Source organism: Corythoichthys intestinalis, chromosome 20, assembly GCF_030265065.1.
Source record: "Corythoichthys intestinalis isolate RoL2023-P3 chromosome 20, ASM3026506v1, whole genome shotgun sequence".
In the NCBI taxonomy this organism is placed as follows: domain Eukaryota; kingdom Metazoa; phylum Chordata; class Actinopteri; order Syngnathiformes; family Syngnathidae; genus Corythoichthys; species Corythoichthys intestinalis.
In genome coordinates this window covers 14,592,268-14,615,931 of record NC_080414.1, presented here as the reverse complement: position 1 = coordinate 14,615,931, position 23,664 = coordinate 14,592,268, and the positions used below count along the sequence as shown (strand labels likewise).

Here is a 23,664-nt window from a genome sequence, read left to right as displayed (position 1 = left end):
CTGAAAAAGAAGGGATCGTCTTATATTCGCGGTCTAGACAATATACCCATTTACGACGCTAGATGGCGCCAGATATTATTGAAGCGATGTTCTTTCATGACAGATCTCAGCTACTCTCCATTCACAACGCTAGAAGGTGCTAGATATCATTGAAGCGATGTTCTTTCATGACAGATCACAGCTCAAGTTTAACCAGTTTGCATTATTTTATTGCAGTGTTTTTCCTTATTCAGATTTGTTTCAAGACTACAGTTACATTTAGACTTCACTTTGATGGTTAATGCAGTTATTGCAAATTTTGTTGTTTTATAACAATAGATTGGTTTGTTTACATTTCAAAAACCAGAAGCCATTCATTTATGAATATGATTGCACTTTAGTTTACATATTAAATGTTCAGATATTAAGATTTGAATGATGCAAAATAACATGCTTTTTCTCTCAAATATATTGTTATAATTAAAGATGTCCCGATCAATCAGGTCCGATCACGTCATTTTCAAAGTATCGGAATCGGCAAAAAAATATCGGACATGCCTTTTTTAAATATATATTTTTTAATTTAATTGTTTTCTAATTGTATTAACGTTACAGACAAAATGTCTTACACTCATCCAGAGTCTTTAGTTTTGGCTTAAAGTTGGGTTATCAAATAAATCGCGTTAACAGCGGTAATTAATTTTTAAAAAATTAATCACGTTAAAGTATTTAACGCAATCAACGCATGCGCTGCACGACCCACTCACGCAATTCGTGTTCAATCTATAATGGCGCCGTTCAACCTACATATAGAGCTAAAAGTCAGCGTAAAATGAGTAGAGTGAATTTTGGCAGCCTTTAGAGCCTTTTTTTAATTGGCTAAAGCCTTACTATCCCTCTCTCAAAAATTTGAAATATCATGGGAAGCAATGTGGGGAAGAAAGGTAGTAGTTGATCTTTTTCTTACCACCCTATGTTATTTCCCATATTGGTTCCCAATTGGTGCCACTTTGCACAGTCATGGTTGCACTTCCCATCATGCATTTGGGCAGAACAGTTAAATGGCTACAGTATCATTTACTGAAAGCTCAACAAATACACTAGATGGCAATATTTAGTCACAATTTACAAAGTCACATTTATCCTTTATGAATTACAAGTCTTTCTATCCGTGGATCCCTCTCACAGAAAGAATATTAATAATGTAAATGCCATCTTGAGGATTAATTGTCATAATAAACAAATACAGTACTTATGGACTGTATGTTGAATGTATATATTCGTTCGAGTTTGTTTCATTTTTTTCTTAATGCATTGCCAAAATGTATATGATTGGGAAAAATTATCGGGAATGATTGGAATTGAATCGGGAGCAAAAAAAAAAAAAAAAGCAATCGGACCGGGAAATATCGGGATCGGCAGATACTCAAACTAAAACGATCGGGATCGGATCGGGAGCAAAAAACACATGATCGGAACAACCCTAGTTATAATCATTTGTTTCAGATGCACTGTATTTTCTGTATAAAAATTTGGTGTTCAAAAAGTCTTTTTTCAAACTTGAGTCTTGAAAAAGAGAGGGTCGTCTTATAATCAGGGCCGTCTTATATTCGGGCCAATACGGTATGTCGATGTCCCTTTAGGGGCTCCGTAGTAATCAGTTAATTAATTGTCCTTTTTGTTTTCTTTTTTAAAAATAGTGTCAAAACCGACAACAGGCTGGAAATGTCTCCCCTGGGTTGTAGATTGGACACCCCTGGTGAAGCTGAAGAATCCTGCAGCTGGTCATCATTGCACATAGGAGGAGGAGGAGAAGGCGGCACTGCGCAGGAAAGAGCGAGGGATGAGGAGCGAGCAAGAGAGAGAGAGTGAAGCTGAGGCAAGTCACATCCAAGCGAAAGCAGAGTGCATGCAGCAGCGACGTGAACACAAGCAACACAAATCCACACCATCGGAACCTAATTGGCGACTTCTTCAACAGCGTGACCGCACGCCGCTCTTCCTCTTCGTCCTCCTTCTCCTCTTTCTTCTCCTTTTTCTTGGTGTCTTCTTGTCCTGCTCGGTCAACTTTGCACTGGCGGGAAGTTCTCACACGTTTGACAGGGGGGGTGAGTGACACTGATTCTTCTTTCTTGTGCTTCTTCTTCTTGCGAGTCATTAGTATTCTGCATTTGCTCTTCCCGCGCACCGCTTTTCCCTGTTAAATGTTGCCGCCACTTAGGGATCGGAATTCATGACGAGATAAGGACGTGTGCAACTTTTGTGCGTGATTTTGTGAATGTGACACTTAGTGATGGATGAGCAGCGCGTGTGTCATCTCCAATAGAAGCCGTCCTTTAGCAATAGAAGAGATCCTGATCTAATAATTGAGGCTTTAAAAATAATGCTGGGTAGAAAGTGGCATTCATTTTTTGGTAATAGTATTAATGTGTATGCTTGTTTGACGAAAAACACATCAGAATGTTTAGGAAAATGATGAAAAACAGTTCAAACGTTGCACTGAATTGAATGAAAGGACTACAGACTATGTAGGGCACTTTATTAGGTATATCTAATCATTAGTATTGATAAACATAAGAGTAGAAATTCAAGCAATTATCCTTTTTGATCAAATCATTGGTTATGGTGGTTGTGAATGTTCCTAATATTTTGCGATTCTCATGCAAATACAGAGTAAAAACGGGATTAATGCTCAATTTACATGATAATTCTTGTACATTATTCTGCAGACGTACTTAATGAAATGCCCATGCCCATACACGTCCATAAATTAAGCTTATGATTACCTAGAAAATGCAATTTCTGAAGAAATTGCGTGGGAACGTGTGTTTTGGCATTTGGGTAAAAAAACGGTGACCTTTTGGTCAAAGGTGTGAAGGTGCGAAAAGTGGAAATGATTGGAGGTATATGTTGGAGTGTGAGTAGGCAAAGCATGTATTTTAATGTTTTCATGGGATTTAGTAGGAGGTTTTTAGTCAAAAACAATGAACGCCAATGGACATTTTTGGTGTGGGTACAAGAGCCAATGTATATTAATTTTGTAGGTAATTAATTTGCTGTCAATGGGGGCCAATATGGATTTGTTTGTGGGTCGGAGTTCAATTTGAATGGGAGCCAATGCGGAGTTTTTGTGGGTTCACTATATTTGATCATGGAGTCAAATAACTCCAAAATTGCTCAAAAATTAGCTTTTTTTGGTGAAAATGTCCCACTATTTTTTCAAGAGCTGTAAGAAGAACAGTTTGAAGTTGGAATAGTTAAAATCGATCAAAAATCTTTTTTTGGGTGGTCCCTATTTAAATGTCGAAGGAACGATTTTTTATTTTTTGGTGGGTTGAATTAATGTGAGCCGATTGTTTTTTTTTTTTTTGTGGGTTCAATAACTCCATGATATTTTTTTCAGAGTAATTAGTATTTTTTTTTCAGAGTAATTAGTACAACAGTTTGAGGTGGTTGGAATCTTTAAAATTGGTCAAAAATCCATTTTGGTGGGTCCAAATTTTTTTTTGAAGAATGATAATTTTTGAATGACTAAATAAAATCTTTACATAACCAAAATGAAAACATTAGAATAAATGAAAACTAAATATAATAAACAGTGGTTTTGAGCCTCCAAAAACACTTTTTTTTTTTTTTTTTTAAACTCATTGGTTGCTATTGACAACAATATCCGCCCAATTCATTTAAACTTTGAAGACTAGCTGTGAATGCTTATCTGTCAGTGCCAATTCAATTTGGGACTGGTCAAATGGATTGGACATCTAGCACCGTCAATGGCAACAAATGAGTTAAATGAACCCTTATATAGGGTTAAATGTCAATGGAAGCCTGTATCGATTTTTTTCATGCTTCTGCCAATGGACTTTTTTATTGACGTCTACCGCCGTCAATGGCAGTGAATGACTTAACACGTGTTCATGACAATAAAATGGCAAACCAACGTATGATTGGTCGTCCCGCCCCGAGCGCTGGTAATCCTGTTGTGGGCCTGTTAAATGGGATTAGAACAACAGTGTATAAGCCAAACAGGGACGACCCCGGGGGGCTTCGCATCACCCGCTTTATCTCATGTTTTCACTTCATTTGACACCCAAACCAAAACCTTTCCCTCATAGGACCGCCCTTTTCCCCCACCGCGTTGCCGCAGGAAGTCCACACGAAGGTTACGCTGTCCCAAAAACACCATAAATTAGAGGAAAGGCAGCATTTTTAAAAAGGGCGAGCGTGCTGCTCATTTATAACTTGTTTTTTCGTATTAAAGGGCAAAAAGATGAATTAATTGTCAAATACGGGAAGTCTGAGGTTCAAGACACGTTTCATAATTTTGAACACTTAAGTGGCAGCGATAGTGACTTTGTCACATTAGCGCATTTTCTCATTGGTGCTTGTTTTGACTTGGCATATGTTTCTGGAAGATAGTGCCTTTTTGTTTGCTGACCCTGTGCGGCCCATCCTCCACATCCGTATTCTGCCATACCTTCTTCAACGCTCCTGTTGCCCTGAAGACAAATCTGTTCCACTTTCCATCCATGCCATCAAAATGTCATGCAGTACAGCTGAGGTTTTACAGATTCAGTACGGTAAAGCTTGCTCGAATCCTTTGTGTACTTTTAACTCGTGCTATGATTTATTCTGATAAATTGTATCATGATACATTACTCAAACAATATTTTAATATCACATTATCATGACATAGACGGTATCACATGCATCTTTCAATACTATATTCCATTATTGTTTTTACACAACCAGTTTCGTTACAGAATATTGGCGTAAAACCATATTTATATTGCCATATACATTTTTTGTGATCCCATTGATATCACAATATACTGTAGATTACCATGCTATTATAAATCCTTGAATTGTGTTTGAAATTTGAACATATTTTTGCGAGGGGATCAAATTTGATCTGTGATTTAACTTGAAAATACTCAACCTCTGCAGTAGAGGTGCAACAATTAATCGAAAACTAATCGATCAACAAATTAATCGCCAACTATTTTGATAACCAAATAATCATTTAGGACCTTTTTCACCTTAAACTTGTCTAAATTCTTGAAATCATAACATACCTATTACTTCTCATCTATAAATTTAATCAGATTTCTTCAATATATTTTGTTAAGTCAAAGTAGGACATGAACAAAAATCTGCTTTTACGTTGCAAAACAACTCACATTTTTGCCAATTTTCGGACATCTTACTGTCTAAACTAGCTTCTTAATAAGGCTTCAACAACTAATTGATTAACCAACGAATTTGATAATCGATACAGTTGTAGACTAAAGACTAAGTCAGTCAAAATATTATTTTTGAAGGAAATAGTCATTCATTTTGTTTTCATAGTTACTTACAACATGCCTATAACAACTTAAAGGTAAATTGTGAAGGTCATTGAAAAAAGTGACATTTAATCCGATAAATCGTTTGATCAATTGTCCGATCAATCGATTATGAACCTAACTGTTAGTTGCAGCCCTGCTTTGTATTGTATTGTTTTCAAGTTTGTGTTATGTAAAAAGTACCATGGATTTTTGCATAGTCAAACTTAAAAACGGGTCAGTTTTGACCCAAACACAATACGAAGATTGGTTAACCACCATGTTACTTCGCAACATTTAATCAGGATGCAGATATTTCAAGTCAATATTGTCACCATATATCAATTCAACAAATAATTTTCTATACATCTTCATCATAATACCATAGGCGGAGTTTGACTTTTGGGTTAGGCGGGGCACAACATGTTGATGACTCCGAAACGCAGTGTCAGCAATAAAATTAATTTACAAGAATATTTATAATAAGTTGACAAAGAGCGTTATTTGTTTCCCATCATTCTTGAGGGGAATTCTAAACTAGGCTGCTTAGGCAATACTTTCGCCAAGATCGTCATCCATTGAATATGGTACGCCTGCCGGTGTCGTGCCAATGTAGTTACTCCAGTCAAAAATGGTTTCCCCTGGGCGGAGCCATATGGGGGTAGATTTGTGTCTTTATTATTCAATCCAAAAAAAAAAAAAGTTGCTTCAATCAAAATATATATTTTCAATGAAAAAAAGTCGCTTCAATTAAAAAAAAATGTGTTTTAATGCAAAAATAAATTTGAAACTCAAAAAAAATGCATGTGAAAGCTATTTTTCTTTATTATTATTATTATTATTATTTTTTTAAATTGAAGTAAAGTTGATTTGTGTTTGGCTATGACGTTGGCTAGGATGTTTTTGTCTTTATTAGTCAATCAAAAAATAAGTTGCTTCAAAAAATATTTATTTTCAAAAGAAAAATCACTTCAATAAAAAAATGAAAAATTTCAAATGTTTTTGAATGCGAAAAAATATTTGAGATTGAAAAGTTTGCATTTGAACACAAAAATATTTTCAAATAAAAAAATCATTTGAAAAATACAATTGCCCTCCCCGAATTTTTTATTTTTTTTATTTTGAAAATTATATGTAAAGCAAATGACCGTCTAAGGTGCTAGTCGCAAAAAATACTTTTGACCTATTATAAAAATATATTTTTTTGTTCATTTCATTCATTTTTGATGCAGTTTTATTGCTTTACAACTTATATATATATATATATATATATAGGAAAGTCAATTTAATGCTATGACACTTTTCGGCCACCAGCAGGTCCCCCTGCCCCCTCCCTTAAAATCTGCTTATGCATAATACCGATTATTTAATAATACCAATAGTATTACGACGTCAAAATTGAATTCCCTTCATGGTAATAAAATTCAGATATGAAGTTTCCAACAAAAACGAGATATTTTCAAGTTAAAATAAACGCAATAAATGTAAAAAAAAAAAAAAAATTGCGATACCAGTTGTAACGCAATAATATTGATTTTATCAAGATGACATCACAATAGCAACAATTGATGATATCACAATACCGATGACACAGCAACATGATATAATTAGTCGATTAAATCGAGTAACTTGATAAGAAAAAAGCTTCGAATCAAATTTTGCTGCTTCGAGTATTCGTTTAATTAGAGTGGCGTTGTCACGTTTGTTTTGAAAGTTGCATTTAGTTTTATTGATTTAGGTGGATACACTGCCCTCTAGTGGCAACCGTGAATATGACAACTCGTCTAACATGGCTTAAGCTAACTGCTCACTGTTAAGGTCAAGATAAGGTAAAGTTTTTATTTGAGCTAATATGTTTGTTTATGCATTCGTGCTTTAGTTTGGAGGTTGTTTGTTAAGAGTACTGTAAAAAAAAAAAAAAAAGTTTGCATTTTACAGCATTTAAGCTAGCAGACTTTTGCCATGCAAGTTAGCCAATTGTTCTTTTGTTGTACTTAGATCCTCATTTATTTATTTTTCATACTGTTTGAGGCTCAGCTCAGGTGTTTTAATTTCGTTTTAAATGCATTTATTGCTCTTGTGAATTAAAAATACAATTTTGCTTAGTTTGGAAAAACACACAGGTATTTTATTTTGTTTTCGCATTTAATGCTCTTCTAAAAGTGCAACTTTAGCGAGCCAAAATAAATGCTATTGATGGCATAAACACTTGTTTCTTTCGTTTTACATCTTCAATTTTTTTTCCTGCCACTCATTTAATGTTTGTAATCCGATTATTCCGAACTGACAAATCGATAGATGAATTGATTACTTAAATAATTGATAGAGTATCGATCAGCAGCACCCCTAGATATACTCATAAAAAATTATCACACTACCTCTTAGATCAACACAATAAGATATATTGCGATCCCAATGATCAGTATTTAAAAATGGTTACCTCTAAAACCACTTTTCAGAAAGTCCCCCATTTTGTTAGAGACTCCTCCAGAGGACCTTCGACGAGAATTCAATAGCCAGTTTCACTTACTAACATAGAATTTGGTGTGTCAATCATAAGTAAAGCCATAAAAAGTCTCACTTTGCCAGTCCTAGCTGGGTCATTTCGGCCATTTACAGGTGTCCTTCAAAGCTCCTGTCGGCAAACCCCGTGGCAGAAGGAAGCGAAGTGACTCATTTCATATTGTTGATAGCAGCCGTTATAAAGACTGTTTTGTTGCCCTCTTTTAAACCAGGTCCAGCTATTTAAGGACACGTATTGCGTGCGATCCAACTTTCTGAACGTCTCCTCTCACATGACCTCCCGCCGTTTACGTGGCATTTCTTGGCCGCAAGAAACCGCGTGCGACGCTTTGGAAGTCACACGTAGACAACCGGGTTCCTTACAGGACCACTCGGACCTGCTGGGGTGCTTTTATGTCAAGATGCGCCGACTTTCTCCTCCTCCGCATTTAAGGCATGCTGGGTAATGTGTCACGAACGCGGATGAGGCGGGAAGACAAAGGCCGGCGTGCTGCGGAGCGTCCGGCTAGAGGTCAGAGGCGCTGCTGACGCCTCCGATTTATTTTTAATCTGACCCGCGAGAGCTGGCCGCTTCCGTCACGTGACTTGTTAAGTGTCGCCACGCCGCAGTGACATGTGGCTCAATGATGACCTTGCTGCTGTGCTGCCAGATAATTGGGAGTCAGCTGACTAACCTTTGTTGGGGTACGCTCGTTAGCTTGGGGATCTTTGATGACGATCTGCCACGCCAGGTCAAGGACGCCATTCCTGTTAGGCCTCGTTTTTTCTTTTGCCAAGATGGTGGCGGGTCTTTTTTGAAGTTTCAGCAACACTTAGAATCACGAACTTCGGTGCAGATGCCTATCATGAGTAGATCTGCAAAAATGTTTTAGAAAATTCATCGTTTGCTGCCATTGACAGCGATTGACATCCCATCCATTTAAACAACGAGAGATGGCAGCAATTATTAGCTGGGGCTAGCCGGGCTAGCAGTGATCATTTAATGCCAAACAGGATACAGAAGACATCATAAACATAACTGACGACACATGCTACATGACTATAAGCAGCGTTACAAAAGGGTCACAACTAGGGTTGTTCCGATCATGTTTTTTTTGCTCCCGATCCGATCCCGATCGTTTTAGTTTGAGTATCTGCCGATCCCGATATTTCCCGATCCGATTGCTTTTTTTTTTTTGCTCCCGATTCAATTCCAATCATTCCCAATAATTTTTCCCGATCATATACATTTCGGCAATGCATTAAGAATAAAATGAATAAAACTCGGACGAATATATACATTCAACATACAGTACATAAGTACTGTATTTGTTTATTATGACAAATCCTCAAGATGGCATTTACATTTTTAACATTCTTTCTGTGAGAGGGATCCATGGATAGAAAGACTTGTGACTTTGTATATTGTGACTAAATATTGCCATTTAGTGTATTTGTTGAGCTTTCAGTAAATGATACTGCAGCCATTCAACCCAAATGCATGATGGGAAGTGGAACCATGACGTGTAGTGCTACCAATTGATATATCTTCTCTGCGTTGGGAAAAAACTTATGGTGTTAAGAAAAAGATCAATTGCTACCTTGCTTCCCCACATTGCTTCCCATGATATTTCTAACCGTAGGGAGAGGAATTGTAAGGCTTTAGCCAATTTAAAAAAAATGCTCCAAAGGCTGCCAAAATTCACTCTTTTATAGAGGTAAAACGGCGCCATTACAGATTGAGCGCGACAATGCGTGAGTGGGTCGTGCTGCGCATGCATTAATTGCGTTAAATATTTTAACGTGATACATTTTTTAAAAAATTAATTACCGCCGTTATAGGGATAAACTTCATTACCCTACCTTAAGCCTAAACTAAAGACTCTGGATGAGTGTAACATACTATGTCTGTAACGTTAATTACAATTAGAAAACGATTTAATTAAAAAATATATATACAGTTGGGAGAACAAATATTTGATACACTGCCAATGGGTTTTCCCATTGTGAGTGGGATTGCCAAAACTGCCAATGGGTTTTCCCGTTGTGAGTGTATCAAATACTTGTTCTACCCACTGTATTAAAAAAAGGCATGGCCGATATTTTTTTGCCGATTCTGATACTTTGAAAATGACGTGATCGGACCCGATTGATCGGGATGCCATCGATCGGGACATCTCTAGTCACAACTTTTTAAGTTAGAATGGATTGGCTGTTTATAGTCGTCAATGGGGACATCAAATTAGGGGTGCGATTTTTCAATGAGTATTTACAAACTAAAAAAAGCAGTTCAAACATGCCTTTTTTGTACATCTTTTAATTCCTAAATCATGAGGATCATGTTAACTTTTCCCCCCCAAATGTTTCATTTTTGAAAGTGACATAACCAGTTAAAGTTGAAGAATTTCAAATGCCAAATATGGATAATCACACACATTGCTTGATTACTGATAAACTATAAATCTCAGTAAGGTTTTGACAACTGACAACAATCAAAAAAATGTAACATCTTGGCTTTAATTTGACGTATTTCACATTGCGGTTGAGCAAATGTGCACAGAGTAATTTACATTAAAAAAATAGCACTTATTGACAATAGTTTGTAAACCATAGACATTATTGTCATGAAACTTGAAAAATAACATTTTTATTCATTTCATTTGAATTGAATAGAAAATGTTTTCATCTACATCTGGGAAGTGTGTGTTCATCCTCGGTTCTTGTTAAAGGGGATCCATGCCATTGTTCATCAACCCTTTCTCTGACTCCATGTCACCACTTTCTGGAGATTCCTCATCAGAATAATTTACAGCTAGTACTTGCCTCCTGCGGACTGGATGGTCTTCTCCTGGTATTCCACACCTTCTTCTACCCCTGCCTTGTCGTTGTGATGTCATATTTCCAATATAATTGTGATCCATAGACATCATTATTACATTAAATTATGAAGTTGTTTTGTGATCCAAATTGATTATTCCACCAGAGAGAGGATATGAAACTTCACGGATGCATAATGGCGGCCACTGACGTGAACTTCGAATGGATTTTTTCCAGTCGGCTCAGTAAAACGCTATTAGTTGCAATGCGGCAGTGCTGCCATCTGGTGTTGTCTCTATACACGGGTCAAAAATGACGTCTTTATGACAAGTACAACAGACGTTATGGCCCAAGAAATCAAGGGGTACGCCGGTGTCCCCATTTGTACAGCGTGAAGTGTAAAAGGCCAAATTCTATTGAAATGCTACATGACTCTAAGTAGGATTACAAAGTCACCATAACTGTGAGTTAAAATGGATTGGATGTCTATGGTGGTCTATAGTAGACAATAAGTCAAAAGCGTATTCAAAACTTCAAAATAATTTCAAAATTTCTATGTATATACTACATGACTATAAGTAGCATTACAAAGTAGTTACGAGGATTAAAATCAATTAGATATCTATTGCCATTAACAGCAGCCAGTTAATTAGAGTACGTTCTGCATGACTATCAGTAGCATTACAACGTAGTCATCACTTTATTTACCAAGGAACACAGTGAGATAAAACAGACTGGTCTATGACCGTCAATGGCAGCTATTAAACCTTTAAGGTCCGGGCCTATTTTGTCAGATTTTGCATGCCTTTAATGTTGCCTATGTATTTCAAAGAAAGAATTGTCCACAATAGCCTGGTTGGGTCCCTCTTTTCAGGACACAATAACCTTCATGTTCAAACTGTTGTTTTTTTCACTGACATTTTGGGCCCAAAAAGACAAAAAAATCCAAACATTTTTTGGTCAAAATTTGTATTATTGATTTTCTATTGACAACCAAATATATTGTTGTTATTATTACAATTACTATTTTTAAAGATTTTTTACAAACTTGATTTTTTTTGGGTGCCCCTTCAGGCAGTTGGTGCCCTACGCGCAGTGCGTGTTATGCGTATGCGGCGCGCCGTGTCTGTTTAAGGGTTAAAAGACAAAATTGTTCCAGCCAGTTTTACTTGGCAAAATTAAGAATTCAGACCTGTAAAATGACACAGGGTCCAAAATTCATGAAAAAAATTGGGTCTATAGTGAGTAGATTAAAAAAAAAAGTCTCAAGAGTTCAGGTGTGAAACAACACAGTAAGTCTGACATTTTAGTTTGAAGCAGGTATTTTATAGCATCATTTTTTCCAGAGTCCCTTAAAGATGAATAATAGCTTCACATATTTTAGAAAATTCATCCCCCAGGCAAGTACTGGAACTTTCTGAAGCCATTTTCTTCTTTAAAAACTATCAGTTTACTCTTAAACTTGGTGACCCAATTGACTGTCTTTAGAGTTTCCCTCCAATTCAAAAGAGCATGTCATTACTGGTGCACCAGTAATCACATTACAGGCGCACCAGTAATCATATTACTCCACGGTCACAGAAGCACTTTTGCTGACGTTAACGTTGTCTTTTTTGTCTTCTCTGCGCTCCGATAGGTGCCAATTATCGGACCTTGCCGTGCGAAAGCTCCTCGGCCGCCGCTGACCCTGTTAGCCACCTTTAATGTCAACTCCCCGGCGCCCGAGTGGAAGGAATTACCTCGCTTTTAGTCTCCAATCGGGAAAAAATGAGGAGGCGCACAGCAGAATGCCGAGCTTGACTGCACCGTGGTGAAACGAGCTCGGGACTGTGTGGATAAAAACCCTGAGGGGTTTTGACATTTTAGCTTTTTTTCCCCCATTATTTTATATTTTATTTATTTTTTTGCTCCTCTTCTGGCCTGAGTGCGTTTTGGAGCAGCGCGGGGAGGAAAACGGTGGGGGTGGCGCAGATGATGGTGTGGTGCCGCTCAGCCGTGTGCAGAGCCCTGGCTCTCCTGGCACTCCTGGGCCTCCTGCTTCCCATCCGACAGGGGGGTTGCTCGGGGCCCGACGGGGGCGGCGGCTCTGGGGACCGGGATGACTCTCCGCGCTCAGGTGCGACCCCCCAGGGGGCCCTGAACAGGCACAGGCGCAGCTGGGTATGGAACCAGTTCTTCGTGCTAGAGGAGTTCACGGGAAACGAGCCACTCTACGTCGGAAAGGTGAGTGAACCGTGATCTGCTTGGCTTTTTTGCGTTGGTTTTGGGAATTTGTAATCATGTGAGTCAGGAATTAAAATTAGGGTTGTTCCGATCATGTTTTTTTTTGCTCCCGATCCGATCGTTTTAGTTTGAGTATCTGCTGATCCCGATATTTCCCGATCCGATTGCTTTTTTTTGCTCCCGATTCTATTCCAGTCATTCCCGATAATTTTTCGGATCATGTACATTTTGGCAATGCATCAAGAAAAAAATGAATAAAACTCTGACAAATATATTGTTAAGGATCGCGGAAGTGGTGGGGGATCCCAACGCAGACAACAGGGAACGTGAGTGGGGAGATGCAAAGTTTATTGAACACACGATGATTACTCAGACGGAAGGAGGAATTGTTGCAAGTTGAATCCAACGTGGGATGTCGGCGGCTGTCGGGTTTAGCGGGTCAGAAGATAAGCTGAGGTATCCGACGAGGGGCGCGCTGATCAGGTCCTGGAAGCGAGAGAAAGAGGTCATGAGCCGGGAGTCAAAATCAATGTGTATAATAGGGGTGCGGGATACAACTGACTGAGAAGTAAGACAAGTTGATCTGGCGACGTGGTGGTGCGTCTGCTGGGCTTTTAAAGCTGGCTGATTGTAACTGCTCACAGCTGCGGCCACTCCACCCGTCTGACCTGTAATTAGGAAAGAGGGGCAGAGGCCCTAACATATGTGCATTCAACATACAGTACATAAGTACTGTATTTGTTTATTATGACAATGAATCCTCAAGATGGCATTTACATTATTAACATTCTTCCTGTGAGAGGGATCCACGGATAGAAAGACTTGTGACTTTGTATATTATGACTAAATATTGCCATCTAGTGTATTTGTTGAGCTGTCAGTAAATGATACTGCAGCCATTCAACCCAAATGCATGATGGGAAGTGGAACCATGACTGTGCATAGTGCTAGCAATTGATATATCTTCTCTGCGTTGGAAATTAACATAAGGTGATAAGACAATGATCAATTGCTACCTTGCTTCCCCACATTGCTTCCCATGATATTTCTAATCGATGGGAGAGGGATTGTAAGGCTTTAGCCTATTAATTAAAGGCTCCAAAGGCTGCCAAAATTCACTCTACTCATTTTATGCTGCCCTTTATCTCTCTATATAGGTAAAACGGCGCCAGTACAGATTGAGCGCGACGATGCGTGAGTGCATTGTGCAACGCATGCATTAATTGCGTTAAATATTTAAACATGATACATTTTTCAAAAAAATTAATTACCGCCGTTATGGGGTTTAATTTGATAACCCTACCTTAAGCCTAAACTAAAGACTCTGGATGAGTGTAACATATTATGTCTGTAACATTAAATACAATTAGAAAATGATTTAATTAAAAAAATATATATATATATTTAAAAAAGGCATGGCCGATATTTTTTTGCCGATTCCGATACTTTGAAAATGACGTGATCGGACCCGATCGATCGGGATGCCGATCAATCGGGATGCAGATCAATCGGGACATCTCTAATTAAAATAGTTCATTATTGCTTTTAGATATGTAGATTCAAATCACTATATTAAGAGCTTTTCCATACTCAAAACTTGATTATCATGGTCATTTTGTTTACATGTGTATGTTTGAAAATTCAGCCCCAAAAGCTAGTTGGACTTAAAGACCTGAAATTTGGTAAGCAGGTCTATCATAAGTGGACCTACAAAAAAGTCTCAAGAGACCATGAATGGGATGACACAGGAAGTCTGCCATCTTGTTTGAAGCAGATACATTGGTACCTCTACATATGTAGTTAATTCGTTCTAGGACCGTGTTTGTAAGTCGAAATGGTCGTATGTCGGGAGCAGGATTTTCCCACAGGAATACATTATAATTCCATTAATCCGTTTCACAGCCCAAAAACCTACACTAAATCCTTACTAAATACTGCTGGTACTATTAAAAATGACAATTACACATAGCAAAACAAATAAATTATTAATAACAACCGGAATAATAAAATAATAATAATAGTCATTCCTGTAATAATGTAATGAATCGGGTTCTAATGTAGAAGACGTGTTTTGCATTCTGTACCTGAACGCACCGCGTCGCTGACGTGACAGAGAGGGAGTGGTGGGGTTGAGAGTTTACTTTCACTTTTAATGTTTTGTTGAGAACACCGTCAACTGCGGCGGACAGTAGGCGCAAGGCCGGCCCAGCATATACACAGACTATGCAGCTGCTTAGGGCCCCTGACCACTAAGGGGCCCCCAATCTGGCAAGCTCATTTTATACGTTGTTAATCGAGCATCGTGAATAATGTGGCGCACATTGCCGTTTATCCATGCAAACATCCATTTTCTTATCATTACATGTCATTTGGGGTGAGAAGTTTGAAGTATGCAGCGCAACAAAATATGATTAATATACAAAATATGGACGTATGGGTTGGATTGCATGTATGGGTTTCACAGTACATTGTGACGAAATGGTTGGCCAAAAATATGGGCCCCTTGCCATTATTTTGCTTAGGGCGCCCAAATGGCCGGGGCCGGCCCTGAGTAGGCATGTTGTGTTGTACGAGTTCTGAAATAAATGATAAAAACCTGACGAAGCAGGCGATTTCTTTGGCGATGTTACCACAATAATAATTGTCACCTTAACTTATAAAAACTGTCGAACGGAGGTCGGAGGAGGACAATGGAGATTGTAGACATTCTACAGCCGTATTGTTGAGGCAGTTCACGGATGCGTACCCCACACTCATTTTTTCTATCATTTGAATCTTCATATCAATGGTAAAAGCATCACATTTTTTCATTGTTTCACCACCTGCACTAACATTTTTGGAAGGCATGTTGACTTCTCTCACAAGAAAATCCGCCGTGCGTCCGTCTAGCTGGAAAACAAAGAAACTGGGGCGCTGTCATAAATCGTCGCATTTTGAAAATGTTGTCGGACGGCGGGTCAAATTTTACGCCGGATGTCAAAAAGATCGTGTGTCGAAGTGATCGTAGGTCGAAGCTATCGTATGTCGAGGTGCCACTGTATTTTAAAGCCTAAACCACGGAATTGCTTAAAATATTTTGAAAATTCTGCCCCCAGAGATAAAATATCCTAACAACATGATACTTGGTAGACATACCTGTCATAGGTTGATCTACAAAAAAGTCTCAAGGACCAATGCTTGAAAACGCAGAGGAAGTCTAACATTTTGTTTTGAAACCGCTACAGAATCTGAGTCTTTACCAGTGTTTGTCCAAAGACAAATAAGAATGGCTTGAATGTTCTGTAAACTCACCTGCCTAAGCCAGTTTGGCATGAAATTTCTTAATTAGGTCTATCATGAGCAGATCAACAAAAAACTCTCAAGAAACCATGCATGGAAAGACATAGAAGGTTTGCCATCTTGGTTTGAAGCAGATATTTTAATAGTCAAAACATGGAAGTGCTTGAAATATTTTGAAAATTCAGACCCCAGAGCTAGAATGTCCTAACAATATGATACTTGGTAGACGCTTGAATATTCCGTAAATTCACCTTCCTGAGACAGTTTGGCATAAAAATGGTAAGCAGGTTTATCATAAGCAGATCAACAAAAAGTCTCAAGAAACCATGCATGGAAAGACACAGAAAGTCTGCTATCATGTTTGAAGCAGATATTTAAATTAGGGCTGTCAAAATTATCGCGTTAACGGGCGGTAATTAATTTTTAAAATTAATCACGTTAAAATATTTGACGCAATTAACGCACATTCCCTGCTCAAACAGATTAAAATGACAGCAGCGCAATGTCCACTTGTTACTTGTGTTTTTTGGAGTTTTGTCGCCCTCTGCTGGTGCTTGGGTACGACTGATTTTATGGGCTTCAGCACCCATGAACATTGTGTAATTATTGACATCAACAATGGTGGGCTACTAGTTTATTTTTTGATTGAAAATTTTACAAATTTTATTAAAACGAAAGCATTAAGATGGGCTTTAATATAAAATTTCTATAACTTGTACTAAATTTATCTTTTAAAAACTACAAGTCTTTCTATCCATGGATCACTTTAACAGAATGTTAATAATGTTATTGCCATCTTGTTGATTTATTGTTATAATAAACAAATACAGTACTTATGTACTGTATGTTGAATGTATATATCCATCTTGTGTCTTATCTTTCCATTCCAACAATAATTTACAGAAAAATACGGCATATTTTATAGATGATTTGAATTGCGATTAATTACGATTATTTAATTTTTAAGCTGTAATTAACTCGATTAAAATTTTTAATCGTTTGACAGCCCTAATTTAAATAGCTAAAAGATGGAAGTGCTTGAAATATTTTTCTAAATTCAGCCCCCAGAGCTAAAATGTCCTAACAACATGAAACTTGGTAGATATATCTGCCATAAGTAGATCTATAAAAAAAACTCTCAAGGACTCATGCTTGAAAACGCAGCGGCGGTTTAGAAACTGCTACAGAATCTCACGCATTTCCATATTTTTGTCCAAAGACAAATGAGAACGCCTTTAATGTTCTGTAAATTCAGCTGCCTAAGCCAGTTTGGCATGAAAACCCACAGGAAGTCTACTCTGCTAGTTTAAGTTCAAAGACAAAAAGTTTTTTTTATTGACCTGAACCTATTTTACTTCCCTATCTGCAAACAATATTTGGGCATGTACATACACAGAGCCCTTGAAAATGTCATCCATCCCAAAAGGTGCACTCCAACATCCCTTTGACCAGCAGCTGTTCTGCCAAGTAATGTAATGCATCTTTTGGCAAGTAAATAAAATATAAATCTATCGAAGTGACGTCTAAAAGAAAGATTAACGTGAAGGGCTGTTAAACGTGCGCACGCAACTTAACTAATGTTGCATAAACAACATATGTTAAAGCTCCTGTTGTAAAAGTGTGTCCTCAGGTAGCTGCCGGGTTGTGCACGCGAGTGGAAAAAACAAAACTAGAAGCAGCTGCAATTGCTCTCACTGCATACTGCACACGAACAAGCAAACTTCCCTGGTTTTACAACTCTTCCGGAAGGTTCTCGTGTTGCCACGGAAACAAACCTAACAACCAAACTAGCTCCTAGAATTAAAAAAAAAAAAAAAAAAAAAGGCAATATGGCAGCGTAATGAGTGGAATGCTATCTGGCTGTGACTTCTGTGGCCGGCCGTACAGAAGCTGTGTTTATTGCAAATTCTAAAAATAAATCAGTGGCCGATGGACAAAACAACACAGCTGGATACTTTTTGTATGTTTGTGTTTAGTTTTATTTATTGTCTTAATTATGCAGAAAATACTGAAAGCTAAGCATAAGATAACGCCGTATTTAAATCTATATTAAAAAACAAACAATGGTACTCAGGGATCGTACACCTTCTCCAAGGCCAAATAATCCCAATTGGATTAGCACCAAATTACACATTTTCAGAGATAATTACCTGTGTATGCTATTAAAACTGTTGCTTTATTACACTTAAAAATGAAGCGATTAGTAGTGTTCTTGGTTTATCTATAGATCAGCATCAAAATGTCATGTTTTTCATTAGCGTGTGGCCCATTCCTACATTTGCCTTTTTCACAGTTTTAACAGTTTTTTTATGTTCTGCTTGCAAAGAAACACGCAGCAATAGGGGGAAAAACTCCTGGAATGTATTAGTGAATTTTCATACCACCATCAGACCGGGTAATTTTTTTGTAGGGTGCCATTTGCTTCTCATTTATTTTATGTTAGGCCCTACCAGGAAGAAGTAAATGTTTCGTGCCCCCCAACTTTCTGCTGCCACTAAAAATAGTATCATTTCATCATGAGGGACTATCACATCTCAGATGGGATTCACACATGACTAGGTGAAATTAGAAACACTCAAGTAGAAAAACTCAGTGTCAGGATTAGCGATGAGACAGGATAGGATGCCAACATACTCACACTCACAAGGGATTCACACAAATACTGGGTTCTAGACCACATGGCTTTTTTAAAATTATTTTTTAGGGCTGTCAAATTTATCGCGTTAACGGGCGGTAATTAATTTTTTAAATTAATCACGTTTAAATATTTGACGCAATTAACGCATGCACTGAATGACCCGCTATAATATTCCTATCTCTCAAAAAAATAATGTTCACAAAAATAAAAGCACTTCAGTCTGTAGTAATGAGGCCCTATTTTAACACAGTTAAACAACAATGCAAAGTGAACTGGCATTCCCAATCAAAATAGCTAAGCAAAATACACATAAAACTTACTCAGACTTTGGTCACTCTATTCTTATTATTGTTATTTTTATTCTTATTATTATTAATATATTAACTCTACTTTTGATTGAAAATTTTACAAATTATACCGAAAACATGAAGAGGGGTTTTAATATAAAAATACCATAACTTGTAACTATAACACTTATCTTTTAAGAACTACGAGTCTTTCTATCCATGGATTCCTTTAACAGAAAGAATGTTAATAATGCCATTTGTGGATTTATTGTTATAATAAACAAATACAGTACTTATGTACAGTATGTTGTATGTATATATCCATCTTGTGTCTTATCTTTCCATTCCAACAATAATTTTCAGAAAAATATGGCATATTTTAGAGATGGTTTGAATTGCGATTAATTACGATTAATTAATTTTTAAGCTGTGATTAACTCGATTAAAAATTTTAATCATTTGACAGCCCTATTTTTTTTTTTTTTATAACCTGTCCTGTTCAGCTGTTTGACACGGAGAATGTCTAAGTGGCCGGATGGTCTGAACAGTTTTAATGTTTCACATTGAGAGTCTGACATACTCCCATTGTGATCATTCAACATACCTCGTTTATTATGACAAAGCAGCGAACAGGAAGGGGTTATGGGGGAACAGAAGAAAAGAAACACAAGAGAAGAAAGAAAAGAAACTCAAACTACAACAAGAAATACATTGAACTTCTACACCAACTAATAATATGTTGGTGCTATCGTCAGCTAGATGTATTTCTGGTTGACACCGTGTGGGGTGGCCTGTTGACCAGGGAAAGAAGGGGATGGGGGAGTCTATAAGATAAGTGATTGAAAGGGGTAGAGTGTACACAAATCAGATCTGTGATCTAGAACCCAGTAATCGTGTGAATCCCTTGTGAGTGTAAGCCCGTTGGCGACCGACCCTATGCCACCAAATTGCCCCATCCCATCCAGCCGCACGCGAGCCCCACCAGGCGCGCGACAGCCACGCAGACGAGCGGAGACGCCACGCGGGCGCCAACCCAGGGCCACGGCCCCCACCTAGCCCGCCCGGGGAGGAAGGGCGGGCTGGGGGGGGAGGGATACAGTGCAGCCCGTCCCTCCTCCTGCAGCCCAGAAAAGGAGCCATCACCCCCCCCAACCCCCCGGGATCCAGGGTGGTCCCCCAGGCCACCCGCGCACCCATCAACCGGCCTTCAGGGATGGCAAGAGGGGACGCCACATGGCTGATTTGTGTACACTACAGCCCTCCCAATCACTTATCTCTCAGGCCCACCACATGGTGTCAACCGGAAATACAACTAGTTAACGATAGCACCAACATATTTATAGTTTGTGTAGGCGTTCAATGTTCTTGTTGTTGTTTGTGCTTCTTCTGTCTCTCTCTCTTCTTCTTTTGTTCTGTTCCCCTATAGCCCTTCCTGTTAAGAAGAAAAAAAAGAAAAAAGTATCATATGTCTGTAAAATTATTATAAGCATACTTCTGCATAAGATGTTTGTAACAGAAAATACTTAAAGTGCATCAGTTTGCCTGATTTTTTTTTTTTTTTTTTTTAAAGAAAAACATACACGAAAGGCACATTTTTGGACTATTTGATACTGAAAAATGAAATTTAATAAATCATAATAAATCCTAATTGATTAGCAACATGAACTCAGAGCACAATATGCCAAACAAAAATGAATACATTTTTTTATTTTTGCAGCCCTTGTATCATCCAGCATGTCGACTGCACTGAGCAACTTGGTATACCACCTTGCATGACTCTAACAGTGCGCGCTAGTTTACTGATGTAGCACTCACAAAGTGGGATGATTGTTGGCAATATTCGGCTTGTTTTCGCTGAAGAAGTGGCTTATTAATGTGGGGGTCTAATGTCTTTAACTGACGTCTTTACTGATTTCGCTTCATGCTGTCCTGTGTTGTTCTCGTCAACGATGACTATAATGAAAATATTTCATAGCCGAACAATTTTTTCATGACCATGACGAGACGATAACGGGCTAAGAATGTGTCTCGGGAGACTAAAACATAACAACAGGAATGTCAGTTTTCATTTGATGAGACGAGAACGGGATGAAAAGGCGCCATAGTTTACGTCACGTGTGAGATTTTATGTAGCAGTTGTCTGGTTGTGTCACTCATGTGATGTGCTGCACCCAAGCTAGCACACTAGTGTCCTTTCCAGTCTCCCCATTGTTTGTTTTTATACGCACACGGTAAGATATGTCTTATCTTGTCCTTAGAGAATATGCAATGTTGCTTGATAAGCCTTTAAAGATCTGTGCTGAGTGGTCATCACTCAATGTAACTCGTAGCATTAGCATAGCATGCACATTCACGCTAGCATTAGGCTATTGCTCACGGCGAGCGTCCTCTTAAACTCTCTGACAACTTTTTTTACATACAGTTCGTGGCGTCCAGGTGAGTATACTTCATTGAAAATAACATACTGTTTCCCTGCTCAGTGTGTATTATCACGTGATGGGTTTGTAGATGCTACAATGTGTGGTTGTCTGTCAATGTTCATTCGAAATAGTTAGAATTTATTTTTTTTTTTTTAATGGAGGGAAACTTTCGAATTTTACAGATGACAATATTGAGAAAACATCGACTAAAACTAGACGAAATTAGTCTGAGTTGTCGTCAACAAAAAAAATTAGACGAAGACAAACACATTTTGAAACGACCAAAATATGACTAAGACTAAGTATTATTGTCCAAAAGCCAAAAACTAAGATGAAAATTAAAAGGGCTGCCAAAAATGACACTGATGCTGTCCGCTGCCAACATTTCTGGACACAGTAAACATACAGGTATTTCCTCATCTCCCACTGTATTAAAAGTGAAGCCAAACGCTACGTACACTTCGTCATATTCCCTTGTCCTAGCTTTCGGGAGACTTCATATTTCCTGCTCTTTGCTGTGTGCTCTTGTTTAGTGCAAGAATACTGCACACACTCTGAAAATGACATTACCACTGCCACCCTCAGACTGGATGTGCTATTACACATGATCCTAGTACGACAAAAAAGTATGTTTCGCGAGGTCACATGCACCCCCCCCGGGATTGATTTGGCCCAGCCTGGGGGGGGAGCGTGCCCCACCATTTGAGAAGTACTGCCCTAGTATAAATAAGCTGTATTTTCACTAAACTTGGACAAATACTTTTTCGACTAATTTTTTGTGCACGGTACTATCAATTGCCTTTATTTCAATATTTTTATATAACATATTTTTCGGACTATAAGTTGCAGTTTTATCTTAGTTTGGCTGGGGATGTGACTTATACTCAGGAGCGACTTATGTGGGAAATTATTAACACATTGTTATATCATTTCACATGTTATTTTGGGGTTTTGGAGTGACACTGTTGGTTTGGTAAACTTGTCAGCATGTTCTTTATTCTATAGTTATCTGAATAACTTTTAATAGCTATGTTACATTAACATACCATCAACGTTCGCATTTTGTTGTTCATGTATCATGTAATATTATCATACTGTACACTTATTCAGCATGTTGTTCTCTATTGTATTTTTATTTTAAATTGCCTTTCAAGGTGACATATCTGTTCTATGTGTTGTATTTTATCAAGTAAGTTTCCCCCAAAAATGCGACTTATACTCCGGTGCGACTTATAGTCCAAACAATACAGTAGTTATTTACTTCTGGTAAAAGGCTGTTATAGAATTTTGCGATGTCCCCAGTGTGTTATATTCAAATTCAATCTATAAAATAACTATAATATATGTACAAAAAATCCAAAATGATTGTTCTGATTTTATTGTCATCTACAATCTATCTTTAGTCATGTGTGGTTCTTAAATTGAAATATTTAATTAAAAAAAAAAAAAAGGTTTTCAGTTGGTCCACAGTGTCACTCTCCACTCAAAAAGTTGTTTGTGTTAGTGTCCCTTTAAGTAAATTCCCCGTTTATTAGTGACATCACTCTTCTGCGATAACATCAAACCATTGGCAGGGAATTCAACTGTGGTAATCAATTTTATTTTTTACCTCCTTTAAAAATCTGATTTTGCAGTTTTATGAAGTATGTTCAATGTGGGTGATCTTAATGTGTCCACTCTGTTAAAGCTATATACATATATATATTAGGGCTGTCAAAATTATCGCGTTAACGGGCGTTAATTAATTTTTAAAATTAATCACGTTACAATATTTGACGCAATTAACACATGCACTGAATGACCCGCTCGCATATTGCCTCAAACAGATTACAATGAGGCAGTTTATGGACATTAAGGGTGAAAAGAATGCCACCGGCCGCTTGGGGGCAGCGCCGTTCCATACTCATGTTATTTCTTCTAAACGTGGGAGAATTAGTAGTTGTGAGACGTTTATGCTGTATTCACAATGCAATGCAAATTGCTATTTGTGCTCCACACATATTTCGGTAAGTTTTCTTTCTTTTAGTGGCAATTATGTGTCTCTTGTTGTATTTTGGGTAAGATATGTACAGATATATGTTATACAGTAAAGGCGAGTGGACACAAGCGTTCTTTGGACCGCGCCGTTTATTGGCATAAGCTTCGGCAACTCCTTCACAACAAACATAAGTATCGTTTAGTGAAAGCACAACAAA

General features: G+C 37.9%; 1 protein-coding gene across 1 annotated transcript in view; it reads left to right on the top strand.

Annotated features, from left to right (window-relative positions):
• The first annotated feature begins 1,868 nt into the window (after window positions 1-1,868).
• Window positions 1,869-23,664, top strand: part of LOC130908834 (cadherin-7-like) — a 262,669-nt gene continuing 240,873 nt past the window's right edge. The window contains exons 1-2 of the mRNA XM_057824696.1: window positions 1,869-2,087; window positions 12,259-12,845. Of these exons, the coding sequence (XP_057680679.1) occupies window positions 12,594-12,845 (252 nt within the window). The 5' untranslated portion in view covers window positions 1,869-2,087; window positions 12,259-12,593. The remainder of the gene's footprint in view (window positions 2,088-12,258; window positions 12,846-23,664) is intronic.